Consider the following 21,113-nt stretch of genomic DNA (forward strand, 5'->3'; position numbering starts at 1 on the left):
GGCCAGCAAGCATCTCCCTATGGCCACAGACCTTCCTAGGTGGTGGTCCCCTCTCTCCTCCACAGGCCTAACTCCCTTGTGGAGTTTTTAACCCTTGCCACACGAGCTCTTTGCACTAAGCTCGGCTGGCTGGCTTATAGGCCGCTCGTCCTAGCAAACCTGAGAGGGCCCTTCATGCACCTTCGCCAAGAACCCATTTTGTGAGGGTGCAATCATGCATGGCCCTCTGGGGTCATCTTGACAAATACCCTCCAGGGTGTAAAGGGGAAATGGAGGGAGGAAACTGCTCCTCTGGTCAGCTATATGGCCCCCCTCGTTTTCTGCAGAAGTTTCCTCCCTTAGAGGCAGAGTCACAGCCTTATAACCATGTCCATAACACTGCTGCTCCCATGATATGTGTTTACGCCACACTTGTATGGGACACTAACAGATGTATTACATTACAGGCCTCTATGACCAGAAAATCTGGTTACATTGGGGCAAGCGAGGGTGCTTTTATCTGCAGAGCAGGATCAACCCTGCATGCATTTGAATGGGAGACCACAGTATTGTTGTTTTGTTATGTAGTTGTTGCATTTACACCCCTTCCAGGGCTCTGGGCGGTGCACAACAAGGTCTGTGTCTGTCGCCTCTGTAACAGCACAGGAACAGCCATGCCAGATCAGTCCCATGGCCAACCTAGTCCAGCTCCTCTTCACTAAAGGACATTCTTAAATTTTTGTTCAAATGAACTTCCAGGGACACTAATATTTTCCCTCACAAGAGGTTTCTCTCAGCAAAGGATGCAACCCGCACTTCTGAGGAGAATGACCTTCCAGGTCAGTGCCAATGATGCATTCTACGTCTCCAGTCCAGTAGAACATAAAATTAAGTTTCCAGGAGAGCCCCAGCCTCAAACAGCCCAGCTGGATCAGGCCCAAGGCCCAGCTAGCCCAACATCCTGTCTTCGCACGATGGCCCACCCGCTGCCGCTGGAGGCCACGGGCAGGAGTTGGGGGCGTGCCGTCTCTCCTGCTGTTACTCCCCTGCAACTGGTACTCAGGGGCCTCAGTGTCCTTGTCATTACACTACTGGGGTGATTCTCTTATCACTAGGTACGCCCTCTTCCGGTGAGATAACTTAGCTCAGCAAGGTGCTTACTAAAGACAGGCGTCTAGTCGGAGGTCTCATGCCCTCCCATGAGTCGTAGGATCCTCTGCTGTACTTCTACTCTACCTTTAACATACTGTTATTGGGGAACATGTTCATACTATCTTCGTTGCTCTCATGCACCTAATTTGAACCTTAATAAGGCCTCTGACCACAGGCACTGATAGCCTTGCCCCTTCCAATTCTCCCAAGGTCCCACCCTAGCCTCATAGGGTGGCTGCATGAAGCCCAGAGTCATACCCCCTTAGAAGGCTGATTCCTTCACCCTTCTGGCTCTGGATCTCTGGGGTAGTATTGAGGCGGTTCAGAGAGACCACCTGGATAGATGCCACCTATGAGCGAAGTCCCTGAGGATAGCCCTCATCAACCTCCGGTTAGCTGCCGAGGAAGTTCACATCGACAGTCCTTCCGGCCCTGTTCACCCTTCTGGATGTCCCACAATTAATATACAATGTGAACACTGCCAAATTAACAACACAGCAGTGGACAGCCTCCTCCAGTCATAGTAGGACTACAGGTCCACAGTCCCACCCAGCCTTCCCACCGGGGTCAAGCGCTGGCATGCAAGTGTAGCTGCCACTTCCAACAGAGGAAGGCCTCAGTCATGTCAGCATCTCTGGTCACAGGTATGAGGGCACACCCCTGAGAGTAGTATACCTCATTTCCAAACACAAATTGGTGAAAGGGAAGGTACATCGTATTACCCCTAAGACAAATATACCTTGCCTCTGATCTCCACTCCCTGACTCAACTACCAAGACGGCAGTACTAGGCTTCAGTGACATACCTCCTACCCAGTACAGCATAGTCCACATGGGCTCTCATAAATGAGCCATTGTCCAGCCACTAAGCCACACGAGTCCTAGACCTTTGAGTTCTGCCTCTTCTGTAGAGTGGGATGAGCAGCCAGGTCCAGTGCATGGCCTAGTAGTAACCAGGGCCACATTGACCCCTTCCCATCTTCGATACCCTCTCTAGGGTCATGTAACAGCCGTGGTTCCTAGGGGAGCTCATCTCCAGCACCCATTAGGACATGTCAAGACTCCCTCCGGGCAGTAAGGATATGACTTACTGTTTTAATCTCCACTGGGTCCCCCGTTACAGGTAGAGAAATGGCAAGCACCAACTGTACAGTCGACTCATTCCGTCTCGATCTAGCCTATCGACAGTCTCTCTCCATACAAACCATCTTAGCCATGAGATGATGGTACGGGGCAATGCCTCGATCAATATCACTGTTTTTGTGACTACTGCTATTCCCATCATGGGATATATTACTGCAGGCTCATAACCTCTCACAGGTTTATAATCTCTGGACTCTCTCCAGCTATCTTAACATTCTTGCCTAACTGTTCTTCCAGGGTGGAACTCTCTCCTCCCACCACCACCAGCTAGGATAGAAGGTCCATGGCCATATAGTTGGATGACCGCACCCAACTAATTCCAGAGAGGAGTTGTACTGCTTGCAGCCTAGCCTAAGGCAGGCAGTGTCATCGTTCCTGTGGGATGCTATCTGCCAACCTCTCCGTCAGTACGTCAGCTGGACACCTGTCCAGTTCCCTTCCTGGGCATGAGATTTACCGGGCAGATGACCAGAGGTTAGCAGGCTCCCTAACACAGTGGAACCCTCACCGTTGGCCTTACAGAGGAACCTAGGATATTCGTCCGACTTCGACTTTCTCCTGACATCCTAAGGACCAAGGTCCATCCACAACCAAGCACTCTCAGGTGTAACTGGCACAACTTGAACCTATATCAGCAGCTTAGTCTCATTCCATAAAACTGACTGTCTCCGTTTCCTTCTACCAGGATCTATAGGCGAGGCAGTGACTTCTCCAACTATTGCCAGATGGATTACCGCGTGTATCGTTCTGGCGCACAAAACACAAAACATTCGGCCTCCCTTATATATCACAGCCCACTCAACGAGGGTGGCGGCAACCTCAGCCGCCTTTTTTCACCCAATGCAGCAGTCCAGGAAATCTATAGGGCTGCAGCCTGGAATAATCCGTCTACATTCACGCAGCATTTTAAAGTGGACATTATGCCTCCACCTAGGTGGCTTTTGGTAGACGAGTTCAGCAAGGGCGCTTCAACAGGAGCGGCCAAGAGCGCATCCCTCCCTGGTGATCTACAGGCTTTGGTTTGTCCCATGGAGATGGCCTTGATTGGCAGCAACCGAGAACGGAGCATTGGTCACTTACCGTGAAGGCTTCTTCTGGTTGCTGCAGACAAGGCCATCTCGGCCCTCCCGGCTAGCCGCTCTTGGGTTGCTCCTGATGGTGGTGGGGTGTTGCTGTTTCTCGGTTGCTGCTATCAAGGCATCTCATTGGGTTATCCTCGTCACGTGCTCCTGGGCAGGACTGTGTAAATTCTAACAGAGAAAAGCCTATAGAGCCCGACGGGGATAACCCCACCCCTGTTCTTATAGTCCTGCGTGGCTCCTGGCAGGTTGTTGCTTGTTGTTATTCGTAGTAAGCTTTCAATTCATTGTATTCTTCACGTCGTGGCTAGTCTTTTGTCCTTGTACTACTGTTGATTCTCGTCCTTCTGTGTTAAAAAAAAAAGTTAATCGTCATTCGTTTGTCTCCGTGATTCGTGTCCTCCCTACGTCCCCCCTCCCTACCCTTGCCCCCCATGTATGGAGCAAGCAGGAAGGGCTTTTGGCAAGCCGTTAGGAAGGCAGCTAAACGTTTTGGTGCCAGCAGGACGCGCTACAGCGCGATTCCCGAAGAGCACCTGGCGCTCCTCCCCCTATCTCTGGCCGACAGCCTAAGGAGAGCTCCCCGATCCTCCCTGTTCCTTTCTTGGCGGATCAAGGTCCGTCCGAGCGGGCAGAGCAAGAGGCCCACAGTTCATTCCCGCCTGTGAGCGGCGAGAACGAGGGCAGTACGGAGGGGAAGCAGTACGCTAGCCGGCCGAAGCGCCTTACGCGCTATTCAGCGGCAGCGTTTTTGGAGGCAGAAAGAGAGAAGGCAGCCTTTGATCTGCTATCAGCAGGACTCAGGGCGGGAGCGATCCGCCCGATTCCGAACCCCCCCCCCATCGCAAGCGGAGATCCGGGCGATTGCAGAGGGGCACAACATGGAGGACCGATCGGGCGCGCTCCAGCTTCCTCAAGATGGCGGCCGCATGGAAGAGACGGGAGAAAAGCCCGCCAAAACACAGAAAGGTCCTCAGCAACCCTTGGTGAGCTCTGACCAGGGGGAGGGGGGCGCGGGGCCATCTAAAAGGGATGTTCCACCCTCCACGCCCAGGACCGTACCTCCTGAGTGGCAGGCCTGGCTAAAAAATGCGATAGTGGACACTGTTTTTTAACTAAAGCCTCCTAAAAAATCTAAGAAGCGTAGGTGCCCCTCCTCCTCTTCTGAGGTGTCTTCAGACTCTAGTTCCTCTGAACATGCGCCTAAAAAGGCAAAGTCTATCTTTCAGCTAATTAGCATAGTCCTGCCTTGGAGCACGGGGGGCGGGGGATAACCCATGGAGATGGCCTTGACTGCAGCATCCAGAACAGAAGAAGCCTTCACGGTAAGTGACCAATGCTCCGTTCTCTCCCAGGTGTCTGGTGGGCCGTCTTTACGGTTGAACATCACGTCCTGCCACACAGGGCCTGTCTTCTGGATGAGAAGCAGGGTTTTTGTCAAGCTGCCCAGAGCGGAGTCTTAAGCAGACTTTGTTCTTTTTTTAATCTTGCATTTGTTTTAGCTCTTTATTGAGGAAGAGGTGAGAGTCAGCCATGCAGAAGACAAAGGAGGGTTGGAAGGAAAAGACTTCCTCACTAGTGCAGGAGTGAGCGGCCAGGTTCCTTGGTTCTCAGGCATGGCCTCCTTTAACGCCCTTTCCGGCTGATATGGCAGAGAATTGGGGACGAGGGCTGCTGCCCTCTTGATCGCAGAGGCCCCCTCCCATCCTGTGGCAGGGGCAGCTGCTGCAATAGCACTTTTCTGGTTTCATGCTCTTCTGGTTGGGGAGGGCAGAAAAGAGAAAGCAGCAGCAAGCCTGTGCCTTCCCTCTGCAGCAGAAGACTTGTTAGTGCCTATAGAGGCCTGTTCCTGCCAAAGTGGTCTCAGAGAGAACAGTGGGGCACCATGGAAGAGACCTCTCTTATTCGCTTCCTGTTGTTCCAACCAGCAGTTCCTGGAACAGCCCTTCCCTAGTAAGCATGCTCTGCCACATTGTGCTGCAGCTACTTTCAGGTGCTTCAGGGTGATACATCTGTAGCAGTCTTGGAATCTTGATGGTAGTTCTCGGAGCAAACCTACATCACTTACTTGCTGTTTAGTGGAGGGTCTCTTGACAGTGGAGGATGGCCTAAGCATGAGTTTCCTCCAGCAACCCTGATGGCTGAGTCTTAGGAGGATACAGTTCAGCTGGGAGCAGGTGCCATAGTGCTGGCAAGGAGTAATTTTTGATGACAAATTGGGGTGTGAGCAAAGGTTGTCAGTTGCATTGGACCATTTCTCCCTTTGCTGGTAACAGGCTCTTTGGATTTCTCTTGGAGTCTTCCCCTTCTGAGACAAAGGGAAAGAACCCCTGCAGGCTCAAGGAGTCAGAACCATTCAGAACTGTCGAATGTTCTGCTCGGTCTGCCTACGCAGGGAAACTGTGGCCACCATGATGTTTATTCTCCTCCCACTTTAGTAAATGCAGGGCACATGGTGGTGTTTCTCAGGACCTGAAACAATAGCATCATCATACACCCTATTAACCCCTGCTAACTTGGCAAAGAGGCACCTTTTACCGTGGTGATTCTCTTTATTTAGCAGTGGGAGAATAACTGGCCGTATCCTCCCCCAGCACAGGACCTCCAGTATCTGATGTTGCTTTTCGATTGTGAGCCCTTTGGGGACAGGGATCAGACTTATTTATTTATCATTTCTCTGTGTAAACTGCCCCGAGCCATTTTTGGAAGGGTGGTATAGAAATTGAATTAGTAGTAGTAGTAGTAGTAGTCGTCGTCGTCGTCAGGGAACCTGACAGTGCATACTTGACACTGGAGCCATAAGAGTGTGATGTGTGTGTGGTTTTTTTTGTGGGGGGGGTGTTTTGGCCATGCTCACAGGTGTATGTGTGAGAGGTGGGAAGAACCCCATGAGGATGTTTCTCTCTTGTTTCTGTAGTTCAGAATTCTCTCTCTAATTCTTGGTGCTTTCCCCCTGCAGTTATATATTCATGTTTATAAGATCAAGTGAGCAGGCTGGGTGAATGTCTTTGTTCTTCCAGTTCTGATCTAGTAAGGCAGGGAGCTCTTCTCCGATCAAGTCAGAGGACTGACCCAAACAGAATGTGGCCCTGTCTCAGCTGTGTAGTTTGCCCTCTGGACACCAAGAAGAACAGGAACTTGCCAAGTAAAAATGTGTCATTTCTCTTTAGAAATGTCTCACAAGAGCTGTCAGAAACCATCCTCACCATGGTAGCCAACTGTAGCAATGTGATGAACAAAGCTAGGCAGCCACCGCCTGGAGTTATGCCCAAAGGACGCCCACCCAGTACTAGCAGTCTGGATGCCATCTCTCCTGTACAGGCAAGTGGACCTCGCCATAGTGTAATTTGTTGTATACTGTTATCACCTGCATCTTCCACCTAAATGGATACTCGGTTGGCTCACAATAAAACTAAGCAATGAGTGCCGCATAGAACCCGTAATCATGGGAGCTGAGCTGCCTTTTACGTTTTCTAAACGGATTTCTTGGGCACATAAAGGTAATTCAAAACCTGCTAAACATGTCTTCTTTACATGGTAAATGTTAGACTTTGCGGATTAAGCACTGCCTTTGAACCTGACGTGTCTTGTTTGTAGCTTCTCGGGCCAAGCAACAGTGCTAGATCGTAAGGACTTGTTATAACTGGGGCTCTTCAGCTCTCAACTGAACTGCTCTTTTAAAAACAAGGTACATTTCAGTTACTCCCTGCCACTCTCTACTGCTTCTGCTTCCAGGTTTAACAGGGAGGAAGGTTTACTTCTAGTAGCTATAGCCAGTGGTAGACTTTAGTGGCATTTCATTGCTAAGGATTTAAGTCAACACTGTTCTGCTGGTTCTAGAATGGTGTGTGTTTATGTATTCTAAAAGATTTTTATTCTGCCTTTCCCATAGGTTCAAGGCGGCTTACATAAAATGAATTAACAATTGTCCGTAAAACAGCCAAAACATTCCAGAAGGTGGTGCTGAGGGGCTGTTACTCAGCTCCTTGGCCACTGGCATATGGAGTCATGCAGGGTTCCATTTTGTTCCCCAAGCTTATTTAACAGCTACTTGAAATTGCTGGGAGAATCCTTGGACGACCTGGGGTTTGGTGCCCTCTGTATGTAGATGACACCTTGCTCTGCCTTTCAAAGGAGGCGGTTAAAGCTCTTAAGCCGGAGACTGTGATGGACTTAGATGGGGGCTAACAAATTGAGGCTTAATCCAGACAAGACAGAAGGCAGTGTTGATCAGTAGGAAGGTGGTGATCCAGGCTTGGGCATTCATCCTGCTCTGGATTTGTTAATGCCTACTCTGGAAGATCAGGTTCATAGTTTTGGATTCTCCTGGATAATTGAGCTGCAGCTGTTACCATGGGTGCTTTGTACAACTTTAACTTGCACGCCAGCTGGAGCACTCTGTGAAAGCTGATCTGGCCCCAGATCTATATGCTTAGTTTGTTTAGACCAAAGTGTTGTACCAAAGTGCTCTCAAGTTTAAATGCCTGAGTTGGGTGGGGTTTGAACCAGGGCCTCCCAACCATGAAACTGGGCTGTCCTTAGTAAGTGGCTGGAAATGTCCAGTATAGAAATGAAATAAAAGAAAAATAAATTATGCAGACTAAAGATGAACCGAAGAACATTTCAACCATGAAAGCAAAATGTATATAAAAATAACTAGATCAGTAGTCAGTACCTGTGGCAAAGCCATCTTGAGGCTGAATCGTAGAGATAGTTCTCCAGCAAGATTATGAACTTGCTTTTGTACCATCTGAAATAAGCCACATTCTCTTATTCTCTTATATAAATACATTAAATCATTGTGCAATTGCGTAGGATTCAGACCCAATCAATATGGTGTAACCCAGGGGTTCTCAGATTTGGGCCCCTTTGGCCATTGTGGCAGGGAATGATGGGAGTTGTAGTGCACCAATATCTGAGGACCCAAGTTTGAGAACCCCTAAGGTAACCCAAACCCATATGATGTGCTTAATTTTTAAAAAGTGATATAGGAATTTCTTCCATTATGCATGTCTTTGGAGAGGTGGAGGAGGGTGCCTAGGAACAAAAATGTAAGGATTTGATGAGGCCTTCTGTGTAATTATTTGACATTGCAAGGATGATCTGAATGAAGATTGTCAACCACTTGGTAGTTATAGAAAGCCGTTGTTGTGGCTGTCTCTTTGTAACATTACTTTTATCCTCAGATTGATCCGCTTGCTGGGATGGCATCTCTCAGTTTGGGTGGCTCAGCAGTTCCACATACCCAGAGTATTACAGGCTTTCCTCCAAATCTGGGTTCAGCTTTTAGTACGCCTCAATCACCAGCAAAAGCGTTTCCACCGCTTTCCACACAAAACCAGAATGCACCCTTTAGTGGGATTAGTGGACTCTCTTCACAGCTTCCAGGTACTGTTGTAGGAGGGGGCCAACTCTTGTAGAAGAAACAGCTGTTCTTTCTGCAATCCTGTGTGGACCAAACACTTTGTAGCATGTTAAATACCATATATATGCTAAACTATTGAAAATGCAGGACTTGTTTCTATAGCACTGTTCTGCTTGGGGGTAAAAATTAAATCTTGAATCTGCCATGCAGATTGGCTTCTGACCTCAACAGCATTCTGTGCGTTCAGGGTGATTGAGTCACTGCACTGCATAAAATGAGCACAAAGTGTCTGTCCAGAACCTCCTGTCCTATTGATCCCATACAGGGTTGGAATAAGCAAGATAATTGGCAATAGTTGCACAAAGGAATGACTCCAATATTTTTCTCAGTAGGTGGTCTTACGACGGGTAGTCTGGGGATAGGAACTGGAGCCCTGGGCCTCCCTGCTGTCAACAATGACCCATTCGTGCCAAGGAAGCTGAACACGTCAGGACTGAACCAGCCTACATTCCAGCAGAGTAAGATGAAACCTTGTAAGTGGTAGTGTTGTCTGATTGTGAAGTGTGACTGGTGTACAGCGAACCTTGAACCTTCCCTCCTGCGGGGTAGCAGCAGCTTGCGTGGGATTTGCTTCTCTTCTCCTTTTCTATCTCTTCTCTTCAGCTTTTCTTCAGAGTGGCTTATACAAGGCTTCCAGGCAGTCTTTATTTTTATTTGCTCATGGATTTGCATACTTCCCTTCATCAAAACAGTCCCCAGGTGGTGTACAGAATAAAATACAATCGACTGAAACAGCAGTAAAATAGTGACAGTAAGACATACGCATATGCGACAACAGCAGCATTGAGCCCTGAGAACGATTCACAGCAGCTCGTCTTTCTGAAAACCATTCCCAGCGCAAAGTCTTTCATGCATGTGCTGGCCAGGCTGCAACCTGCTTAGCGTTAAGAAGTTCTTCCAGTTGCTCGTGCTAAAAGGATAGCCAGAACGAAGCGGAGACAAGGCCTGTGTTATTTCAGAGCCAAAGTTAGCTTGCATCCAGTGATTTATCAGTCTGCAAGTTGAGTTCAAAATCAGCAGTAAAATAACTTTAAAGCAGGATGTATCAATATAACAAAAATTTAAGGGAGAAAACAGCATAGACTCTAAAATGGGATAGCAGTGGATCCATGATTTGAGATGACTTTTGAGATATAGCTAATTTTTGCATCTCAGTTGACCACTTTCATGGCAGAATGACATGTTTTTATTCTGATTCCCATGACTTTCAAATATTAGGCTGTTGCAACTCATGGGTGCGCTAAGCTGCCTTGTTAACATGCATGCACCAGGCAACATTTCTCTGTTGCTGCCTTTGGTTACAGAGGCCAGAGAGGGCTCCTGAGGCACCAGCAAAGGTGATTCAGCGAGGGGAGAATGGCCAGTTGGGTGTCTGCTGTGAAGAAAACCCAGGAGTCCTCTGAGTGGGTCAGGCTGGGCAAGAGTGGGACTTCTGCGTTTAAGTGGGGGAATGGCTTTCTGTGTCCTTCGTTTGCGAGGGGGTTTTGAGGGACTTGCTCAGCTACTGAGAGATTCCTTCGCATCCTGTTTGAACTTTGATCAGCATAACTACATGTTAACTCCTTAGAAGGTGGATATGTGGACCTGTTGGCCACTAAGACGGATAGTGGTGCTCTCTTACCTCTGATCCTGCCCTTGGCTCTGAAGATGTGTGAAAGGGTGTCTGCATGTCAGTGTTCAGCATGCTGTGTGTGCGTGTTGTGTCCTTGCAGTAGGCTGGCCGAGGTCCTCATGCCCCAGTTTTATAGCCTTGGAGGTTTGTTTTCCTGCCGTTCAAAGAGGCCACTGGGAAAGTGCAAACCTGTTCCCTCCCTTAACTTAAGTCAGCAGCTGCAAGCAGAGTTCCTTGAACTCTTAGTATGATTGAGATATTGATGTCTAGGCTGCATCATCATGACACTTGTTGACATGGAATAAGGTGGGATTGACTCTGGCATGAAATAAATACATGTTTGATCCACTTTCTTTGGATATACTTAAATTGTGTTTACTATATCAACAGCTGACTTATCTCAGGTATGGCCAGAGGCAAATCAGCACTTTAGCAAAGAGATCGATGATGAAGCCAACAGCTATTTTCAGCGTATTTATAATCATCCACCACACCCAACTATGTCTGTAGATGAGGTGAGCTATGGGTAGCCATCACATTATGTGTGTTCGTTCTCTCTCTCTCTCTCTCTCTCTCCCCCCCCCCTTCCATTTTCTATTATCATAGGTATTCTTTTCAGTCATGAAAAGTATGGGGCAGTAGGTACTTGCAACATTGCTTTTTGTTTGGTTGCAGTTTAAGGGAAATTTAAATTATAAAGTTCCAAAATGTATGCCCATCCAGTTGCAGACAACTAATGTGCAAGTGAAATTGGATGTTTCAAGTTGTGTCCAGTGGTAAGGTAACTACTCAGTTCTACAAGTTAATCTCACAAATTCATAATGCCCTGCATTTATAATTGCATAAATAGTCAGAAGTGAAGGTTTAATGGGAAATTGTAGATAAAGCAGCATTGATGTCTTTGAAAAATGTTCCATGTTGTACCAGAAATATTTGTGGGGGAAAGTGCTGCTTTAGTTCCATCTTAATAGCACCTCTGTTGCTTAGGTGAATAGTTTTTCTTTTGGTGGCTTCCTAAACAATCAGATGCAAGCTGTGTAGGAGAAAAAGTTGCAGTCACTAAGCTTTATATGTCAGAATGACTTGGTATAACTTAGTCCCCTTTTTTAAAAATGCTTTTTTGCACATGTATGTATTGCTAAATATGATTTGACTGAAATTTATGATATTAAAAACTGGCAAAATCTAGTACAGTTAAAACTGCGTGAATGCTGTCCCATGAGGCTTGCTTATATACGTGACAAGTATGATTTGATCTTTCATGATCAGCCCTTTCTGTTTAAATGTGCATGACAGAATTTCACTTGACTTCAAATGTGTTAAGTGATGAAAAGACACCAGATTTTCCCTAGCAAAACTCTGGTTGGATTTCCCAGTGAACTGTACGTTGTGTGCAGGCGCTCTTAACACAAAGCTGAGCATCAACGAGTGTCTTCGTAACATTCTGATTTCTTTGCAGGTGTTAGAAATGCTACAGAGGTTTAAGGACTCCAACATTAAACGGGAACGTGAAGTATTTAACTGTATGCTGAGGAACTTGTTTGAGGAGTATCGGTTTTTCCCCCAGTACCCAGATAAAGAGCTGCACATAACAGCCTGCCTCTTTGGTGGGATAATAGAGAAAGGACTGGTCACCTACATGGCACTGGGCCTGGCCTTGCGCTATGTGCTTGAAGCCTTACGAAAGCCTTTTGCATCCAAAATGTACTATTTTGGTATTGCTGCACTAGATAGATTTAAAAATAGGTGAGTGCCTTTTCATAATATTTCCAGAAATGCATGGGGGAATCTTTATATGCCTACTTCAGTAATATATTTAGCTGCACAATAGAAAGTTAATGGTTTGCTACAGTTCTGGGATGTATCCCACAATAGAGGCATCAGTTAAATAGAAACTTCTGTTAATAAAGGAATGCAGATTTTAAAATAAATGAAATAGAAACCAATCATAGGTAGCCTGAATACTAGCAGAAAACTTGCATTCAGATGATTGAATTAAGTGCTTAAGGGCATACACATTAATGTTGCTATTTCAGTAGAGAGATGGCAGATCTGTGTTGTTGGATATGAGACCATCCTGTTTTAACTGGTTGCCTGTAGAATTAGACTCAGCCAAAGTGCAGCCCCTTTATGTGCAGTGTACAATGAGAAGAGCCCCTCATTCACACTGAAATAAAATAAAATAGAGCTTGACTTTGGCGGGATTGCACTTGATACTTTTGGGACAAGCTTGGTGACCCTCCCAGAACTATTCATAATAGGAAGCTTAACTTGCATCCTTTTGCAAGACTGCTTGGGAGCTCTTTAGCAACTACTAGCATAGCAGGGCAAACTTACCAGATGCCATCGTGTCAGAGTGCTGGTAAGTACTTTTCTACCTTGCAGTACAAACCAGTCTGAGTCTATTTTGTTCCTTGTCTTCACTCGTCTCCTCCCATGACCCAATCGGCAGAGTCCCTTTTCTGCCCCCTCTTCCCTTCATACTGCCTCTGTTTGCTCCTTTGTGCCACCCCTGCTATTCCTGTGGCCTTCCGTGGCCTGATCCCTTCCGTCTGCTCCATGCAGTGTATGGACTGGTTATTTCCTTCTCTCCTACAGTCTTGGAGCTGGGCTGGGAGCAGTATATGTGGGAATAAAAACCTTGCCTGCGAAGCATCACGAGGCACCATGTTCTGGGTTCTTTATGGAAGCTTCACTGCTAAAAGTTTTTAAATGAAAGTTAAAATTCCCAGAATTCTAACACATAGCTTACTCACTGGTCTGGTTTTGTAAATTCAGTTTGATAGGTTCCTGCCCAGGAGGCTCTTTAATGCCTCTGCTGTATTGCTCTGTACCCTTTTCCACCTTTAAACACTGGGCTTGAACTTGGTCCACATCCAGTAGTAATTCTAGCTACATAACATGGAAACATTTGGGAAAGAATCTAGCCCTCATGATCCTAGAGAAAACGTTAGGGCAGTTTGCTGGACAGGGCCTTATATTTAACAGGGGGAGAGCAACTGGCCCTATCCAACCCCATCCCTCCAGTGGCTGTTGCTGGTATCTGTCTTTTTTTGCTTGTTTGTTTGTGAGCCCTTTGGGGACAGGGGACCATCTTATTTATATATTATTATTATTATTTATTTACACAGTCAGACAGGTCAGACATTACACAGTCAGACATCATCATCATCATTATTATTATCATCATGTTTTTAGGTAAACCGCTTTGAGAATTCTGGTTGAAGAGCAGTATATGAACATTCTTCGTAGTAGTAGTAGTAGTAGTAGTAGTAGTAGTAATAGTAGACGAAGTAGTAGACGACTCAGGACTATTTCCTCTACGCCACTGGCCACGGCCTCTCTGACTGCAAGGCCCTCTCTCTTTTTGCCCGTTTCCCATCCTGTTGTCCTTTCTCCCTTTCCTCTATTTCAGCTCTACACACCAGATTTTAAACCACAGATAAATTGTAACCATTTAAGGCCAACATAAGCACAGAATCCAAATAGCATAATTTGGTTATATGGCAAAGTTCCAGACCCTGGCCCCGCTGTTGAAAAAGATGAAATCAGGTTTACATGTTCAGAATTCTGAACCCCTTGTACTTTGAATCTGAACCCCTTGTACAAGAATCCCTTGTACATTATACAAGGGTGCGGGCGGGGTGTAGCAGTATTTCTTACAAACACAGTACATGCTCCAATCCTGTGCATATTTATTTTGAGGCAAGTGACTACCAAGTTCAGTGGTACTTACTCGAATACAAGCATGGATGGGATTGCAACTTGAATCACATTGTTTCATTTTATCCTGCTAGGCTGTTTTGGAACCCCATAAGCTATCTGAATGGAAGTTGTGTAGCCTGTAGCAAAAGCTCTCTGTGGGCCCAGAGCACAGAGTGCTTCTGCACAGTGCCTGGTGAGCTGGGCCTTGCGGAGGCATCGTTCTTGATCATGAAGGGAATTCTCGACAGGAAGTTGGGGGCTGTCAAGACTGTCTGTGCACGTTTTAGTCTTGGAAGCATGGCGGGTGGACTCTCCTGCAGCACGCTAATGCTTTGGCAGCGCTGAGAGCTACTGGTTGCAGTGAGGACTTCCACACTTTTGTGACAAGCTTGTGTGTGTTGGCAGAACCAGGAAATCTTCAACCATTTAGCCCGTGATTAACCTTGACTGTGTTGTTGTGGTGGTGCTCTTCATCAGGCCACTTGTTTTCTCTTACTAATGGATAGTTTTACTGTTGACAGATTGAAGGACTATCCCCAGTATTGTCAGCACTTGGCTTCTATTAGTCACTTTATACAGTTCCCTCATCACCTGCAGGAGGTGAGTGTTCAAGTCGTGGAAAGTGAATCAGAAAGGGGTGGCAGGGTGGAGGGAGGGAGTCTGAAATGAGTTAGATTTATTTGTATATTGAAGAGCCTCTGCTTCCTGCTAGTTTTGTGCTCCAGGATCCAAGGATCCCAAAAGATTTGTAAAATGTGGTGTGAGCAGCCTCAAAAGGAGGAGAGCAACAGACTTTCTGCTGTCCATTTTCCTGTCAACCACCTTTCTTTGAAAACCTGTAGGCCTTTGCCACTGGAAGTGTACATCTGACAGTTACTCTAATCCTTGCTATGCGGCTCCTAGGTTTGGTTGTGAATAGGCTTTCCTAGAAAATCCATACCGCTAGGCACAGCAGTCTGTCTGCCCAGACCTTCTTAAAGCAATCAGAACCAGGGACAGTGGAATTAGGACTCTGAAGGTCTGATCCAAAGGCTGTAGTCCAAACACTAAAAGCAATGTTGATTTAGGGTCTCTGCAAAAGTGTCATTCCAATCAGTGGGGGTTTCTATATATCGATCTGTAACATTGAATATATGCCTGTAATAACATTGAAGGTCTTGCTAGTTGTAATTATTGCACCTCTGCTTCAGAAAAATGCAATAGTTGGATTTCTGTGTGCTGTAATATTTACCATGCGTCACTGATGGAAATAAGTTCCATCATTGCAAAAAAGTTACCTACCTTATCTAAAAGATGGTCCAGGATTTGGAGTGCTATGTTATTTCATTTATTTATTATTTATTAATCAAATTTGTATACCGCCCCAAACTTTAGTCTCTGGGCAGTTTACAGTGTTACTATTTTGTACTCTCATTGAAGAATGGTCTCATTTTTCTGGTAGCACGTCATGTGCTTCATCTAACTCTTGCTACCTCTCATAGGATGGTAGTAAAGGAATCAAAAATAGACTTATAGTGTTTGCTTCTGTGGTCTGACATTAATTGATCAAGACAGTCTCACCCAGCTCTGTTTATCACTGTAGGAAAATAAGGACTGTTTCTGTCTATAGCTTTCTAAATGTGACTTCTATATAAAATATAGAGTTTAATTTAAGGGGAAGGGAGTTACCCAGGAACTTTAACAGTAGGTTTTTGGAGTGATTTTAGCATTAAAAGAAGGTGCTAACTTTTGGATGCATGTGAGTTTTAAGAGCACTCTGCTTCCTGTTTGTTGCAGTATATTGAATATGGACAGCAATCCAGAGACCCTCCGGTGAAGATGCAGGGGTCAATCACCACCCCTGGCAGTATTGCACTGGCCCAGGCTCAGGCCCAGGCCCAGGTCCCAGCAAAAACTCCTCTTGCTGGTCAAGTTAGCACTATGGTCACCACCTCCACCACCACCACTACCGTGGCAAAGACTACAATCACTCCAGTGGGCCGCGTCAGCTTCAAGAAGGATGTGCCGGTAAGCATGTGGGCCAGTTATTGACACACCTAGAACAATTTTGTGGGCCATAAATTAGAGCCATAAATTAGAACCACAAAGACAAAACATAGCCAACCTTTTGTGAGCATTGTTTAGGATTAATGACTTATGTTTGGTACGAAGCACTCTTAACTGCCTTCACAGTCAAATAAAAGGCATTTGGTTTTCCTTTTTACTGTGTGTGCTGCACTGGAGACTTTGTTCTTTGGCTCCATCCAGCTGCCAGCTGTTCTCTATCATAGTCCATTTCCTTCCCTCTGTTGGTTAACTTTTTCTTAGTGAAAAGAAAAATACTCTAACATAAAGTATGTTATATACTTTGTTATAGTACCATAACCTGCTGCATCCTCATTAAATCAGCTAATTCCCTTCAATTGTTGTTGTTCTGCAGCCTTCTATTAATACCACCAACATTGATACCTTGCTAGTGGCCACAGATCAAACGGAGAGAATTGTTGAGCCCCCCGAAAACGTGCAGGAAAAGATTGCTTTTATCTTCAACAACTTGTCGCAATCAAACATGACACAAAAGGCAAGTATTGCACAATGTTCAGATTGTTTTTCCCCAACAGCCCAAAGGCCATTGTGGCTGGGGGTGATGGGAGTTGAAGTGAGGCAACAAGCTCTGGGGACCCAGCTTTGAGAGCCCTGCTTAGAGCAAATGGCTTGCCCTTAAGGCTTCAGTGTGCCAGTTCCAAGACTGAGGTGAGAATGGGTACATCAGTGCCTGCATATTCCTTATGATCGGGAACACAGAAGGCTGCCTTTATAAAGAGTCCAGCCATTGTTGCTTCTAAGTCACTATTGTCTATAATGATGAGCAACAGTTTCAGGAGATGGAGGCTCTTCCCAAACCCTACATGGAGATTGCCATCAGGAATTGAACATGAGACTTTCAGCATGCAAAGCAGGTGCTCCTGAGCTACAGCACATCCCTAAAGGAGGAACAAAACAGTAGAGAAGGAGTAAACATCCAGTTGTCTCTTAACTTGCATGACAGAGGTCACAGCATTCTGGTTTTCTTGGTGCACACCTAGCACAGTCTCCGTACAACATGGTCCATTATGAGTGTGCAGTATATGGGATTGGGGGAAGAAGGGATCTGGCTCTGTAGTTTAAATGGAGAGTTGCAAAAGAAGACCCATTATCAAGTCGACAGTCAATCTTATTTTGATTGTTTGCAGTGGCCCATGACCCCGAATTACAGAACGGTCTCATGTCAGTCTTGTTCCATTGATCAGTTTCCCCTTAATGTGTATTTCTGGATCTAGGTTGAGGAATTGAAGGAAACCGTGAAAGAAGAGTTCATGCCTTGGGTTTCGCAGTACCTTGTGATGAAGAGAGTTAGTATTGAGCCAAACTTTCACAGTCTGTATTCAAATTTCCTCGACACACTTAAGAATCCAGAATTCAACAAAATGGTTCTGAATGAAACCTACAGAAATATCAAGGTGGGTGCTGCCTGCTTGATCTGTTGCCCCTCTCATGTCTTTCCATCTATAGAGGCAGAACTAGTATCTAAGTGTGACGGTCATGCCATTTTCTGCTACATCTGTTTTCTAGCTTTTCTCCTTATCCTCCTGGTTGTATTTCAGTTTCCTGTTGACTGGAGTTATGCCTAATCATATTTTAAATGTGCGAAGACTGTTGTGCTCACAAGGATTACTTGGGCAGACTACAGATTGCACAAGCTGTGTGTCTTGCAGGGCAGCGGGGGAGACTTTTCCCTCACTTGGTTGGAGCAGCAAGGGGTTCTGGATAGAAGAGCTGAAACTGGGGAAGGGAAGACCGTATCAAACAGGCAGCTGTGGAGGGCTTGATGAACTCTGATAATACAAAGTGGAAAATAGAAGCGGAGCGAAATTGGTGCTAGCCCAAAAATATTGGCTGCCTGAGCCAGGGGTTCCCCACTCTGGGTCCAATCCAGATCCCCATCTGATGCAATGGCTGATGGCCATGGTGGCTGGGGGTGATGGGAGTTGTCCAACTTCTGGACACCCAAAGTGCGGAACCCTGTTATAGACCATTCTCTTATCCATGAGGTGGCTTAATATCTGTGGGTGGGCTCTCTCAGTTGCTCTGCTGGAGCAGCACCCACACTTAATGGGCTGCTTTACAGATTGGCAGCAGCATGGTTGTCCTTTATCCTTCAGGGGTCCAGAGCTCTTAGCACTCAGGTAACTCGTGTACAGACATTTGCTGGAGCAGCAGCAAATGTCCTCAAAGTCGTCCACATAGCAAAAAGAATTGAAAGATGGTTCCCAGTCCCTAAAGCTCTCACAGATGTCAAGAGGAAACTGAGGGAGATGCCAGCAACAACCACTCACAGGGACGTTGTGCAGGGTTGAACTTGGTCTTCCTTGGAGTAGTGGTTTATGTGGGCAGGGCCTCCGAGTCAAGAGGCCTCAGTAGTTGTGAGCCTTGAGTTGGAGCACTGACTAGCAGCATGTGATGGACATGGCTTTTATGGGTGCCGCTCCTGTCTATTAACCAAGATCCCACCATCTTTTAGGTGCTGCTTACTTCAGATAAAGCTGCTGCCAACTTTTCAGACCGCTCGTTGCTGAAGAATCTGGGCCACTGGCTGGGGATGATCACGCTGGCTAAAAACAAACCCATCTTGCATACGGTGAGGCTGGTCAGGAGCAGAAACCAGTGAGGAAGCCAAATGTTCATGTGTCCTTGAGTACTCAGTTTTCTGGTGTCCTGAGAATGGAATAATCATAATATTTGTAAAACATCCACAAAACGTAAACTGAAGAAAGGAATCTGATTTGCGTTGTCTCCTCTCTTCCTGTTGATTCCGAGACTCTGGAATGTGTTCCCTGCTGAAATAAGCCTCCCCATCTCTGACAACTTTTTAAAACATCTCTAAAGACACATTTGTTCACCCAAGCTTTTAAACTAGACTTGTGGTCTTAAATTGTTTTAAGGTTTTAATTTTTGTTTTATGTTGCTGTAAACCACCCAGAGATGGAAGTTTGGGGCAGGTTATAAATATAATAAATAAATTACCAGTTTTTATTTGCATTGTTTTTAGGACTTGGATGTGAAATCTTTACTGCTGGAGGCTTATGTCAAGGGGCAGCAGGAGCTACTGTATGTTGTACCATTTGTTGCCAAAGTTTTGGAGTCCAGTGTAAGAAGCGTGGTAAGTCTCATATGGTGTGCTATGGCAGGCAATCAGAATATTCAGAGGCAGTGCTCTGCTTACTCGTTTAGCACAGTAGACAGTGACGTACATTGTTAACCCCTGAAGTTCCAGCAAGTCTCTTAGGGTTTTTCAGCAAGCAGTTCCAGAGGTTAGGTTGCAACAGGGGCTGAAGAATGCTACAGTACTGAAGCCAGTTAGGAAAGATGTGTAATCCTTTGAAGAAGGCAGGCAGGGGAGGAAGTAACATGCCGCATGTGTGACTTGAACAGTTGTAGTGCTGACTTACAAATAGGGATGTGTGAATCAATTTGGGTACAAATCGATTTGTATCTGGATCTAACTAATTTGGAGACAAAACAAATTGCCCTTGTGGTCCATTGGCTAGATTCGGGTCCAAATCAAATCATGCCAGATTCTATTTGAATCTATTCAAGATTCAGATGCCTCCTATTAATTCCCCCAGATTCCCAGCTTTCATTGGGGGGGGGGGAAGCTTGGCTCAACCCCCCAGTCCTGCTATGCTGCCTCATTGTGGCGGGGGAGGGGGTGTTCCTGGGAGGGATGAGCGAAGTACGCCGGGAGGTATACTCCCAGTAGAGTCACCCAAAGCGCGAACGTCATCCCAGCTAAAGCAAGCAGGCACCTATATTGGGCAGCACCAATATAGGTAACTGCTGGAGACGGATGATCACTTCAGTGACAACAACAAAGGCATAATTTCATAGTGTGTGGGAGAAGGCATTGGTGAACCACTCCTTTATTTTACCAAGAAAACCACATAGATAGACAAAATAGAATGATTGTCGATGTAGGGCCAGATGATGGGCTTCTCAGGTCAGATGGTACTCTGAGCCATTTTTGGAAGGGCGGAATAGATGGAAGGGCGGTCAGGAATGGCGGTCAGATGGTACCCTGAGCCATTTTTGGAAGGGCGGTATAGAAATCGAATTATTATTATTATTATTATTACTCAACATGCTTCTGAGGAAGAGCTGAGGATCTCTCAGAGTACCAATGGTGTTTATGACGCGGTTAGACTAAAGCCTTTTGGGCGTCTAGCAGCTGATGTTGCCGTGCGGAAAAAGAAAATCCGAAGCTTCGAAGACGATTACAATGGGAATGTGGAACATAAGAAGCATGAATATGGGAAAACTCGACACAGTGAAAGATGAAATGAATCGACTACAGATTGACATCTTGGGCATCAGTGAATTAAAATGGACTGGAATGGGACACTTTCAGTCAGAAAAATCATACTGTTTACTATTCAGTACATGAAAAACACAGAAGGAACGGTGTTGCTTTCATAGTCAGGAAGGATATAGCAATGACAGTACTTGGGTACAACGCAGTCAGAGACCGACTAATATCAATTAGATTTCATGGACAACCCTTTAACATGACAGTTCTTCAAGTCTATGCCCCAACGACTGATGCAGAAGAGGAGGAAGTTGATGAATTTTATGCTCAAGTTCAGTCTGAAATTAACAGAACATGCAAGCAAGATGTGCTGCTTGTGGTTGGAGACTGGAATGGCAAAGTTGGAAAAGTTAAGGAGGAAAACACAGTCGGCCTATATGGCCTAGGAAACAGAAATGAAGCAGGAGAACAACTTATTGGTTTCTGCCAAGCCAATGATCTGTTCATTGCTAACACATTCTTCAAACAACCAAAGCGGCACCTATACGCATGGACTTCACCAGATGGAGTACATAGAAATCAAATTGATTACATTATTGGTGTAAGGAAGTGGAAGAGCTCAGTTATAACAGCAAAGACGTGGCTGGGGGTCGATTGTAGAGCAGATCACGAATTGCTTATGCACAAGTTCCAAGTC

At 45.9% G+C, this 21,113-nt stretch overlaps 1 protein-coding gene and 1 non-coding gene across 8 annotated transcripts in view; both read left to right on the forward strand.

Annotated features, from left to right (window-relative positions):
* CNOT1 (CCR4-NOT transcription complex subunit 1) overlaps window positions 1-21,113 on the forward strand; it is a 93,865-nt gene that overhangs the window by 47,377 nt on the left and 25,375 nt on the right. For 3 of the 7 annotated variants that reach the window (XM_053270866.1, XM_053270860.1, XM_053270864.1), the window contains 11 exons: window positions 6,523-6,673; window positions 8,539-8,740; window positions 9,107-9,250; window positions 10,780-10,904; window positions 11,849-12,135; window positions 14,616-14,694; window positions 15,871-16,101; window positions 16,514-16,654; window positions 17,394-17,573; window positions 18,635-18,751; window positions 19,163-19,273. In XM_053270866.1, coding sequence (XP_053126841.1) covers window positions 6,523-6,673; window positions 8,539-8,740; window positions 9,107-9,250; window positions 10,780-10,904; window positions 11,849-12,135; window positions 14,616-14,694; window positions 15,871-16,101; window positions 16,514-16,654; window positions 17,394-17,573; window positions 18,635-18,751; window positions 19,163-19,273 — 1,768 coding nt within the window. The remainder of the gene's footprint in view (window positions 1-6,522; window positions 6,674-8,538; window positions 8,741-9,106; window positions 9,251-10,779; window positions 10,905-11,848; window positions 12,136-14,615; window positions 14,695-15,870; window positions 16,102-16,513; window positions 16,655-17,393; window positions 17,574-18,634; window positions 18,752-19,162; window positions 19,274-21,113) is intronic. The other 4 variants (XM_053270863.1, XM_053270862.1, XM_053270861.1 and 1 more) reach the window with 4 other exon arrangements.
* On the forward strand, window positions 6,913-7,048 carry LOC128334639 (small nucleolar RNA SNORA50). Its single transcript, XR_008311350.1, has one exon. It is a non-coding gene; the product is annotated as a small nucleolar RNA SNORA50 (small nucleolar RNA).

The sequence above is a fragment of the Hemicordylus capensis genome, chromosome 9, assembly GCF_027244095.1.
Source record: "Hemicordylus capensis ecotype Gifberg chromosome 9, rHemCap1.1.pri, whole genome shotgun sequence".
Lineage (NCBI taxonomy): Eukaryota > Metazoa > Chordata > Lepidosauria > Squamata > Cordylidae > Hemicordylus > Hemicordylus capensis.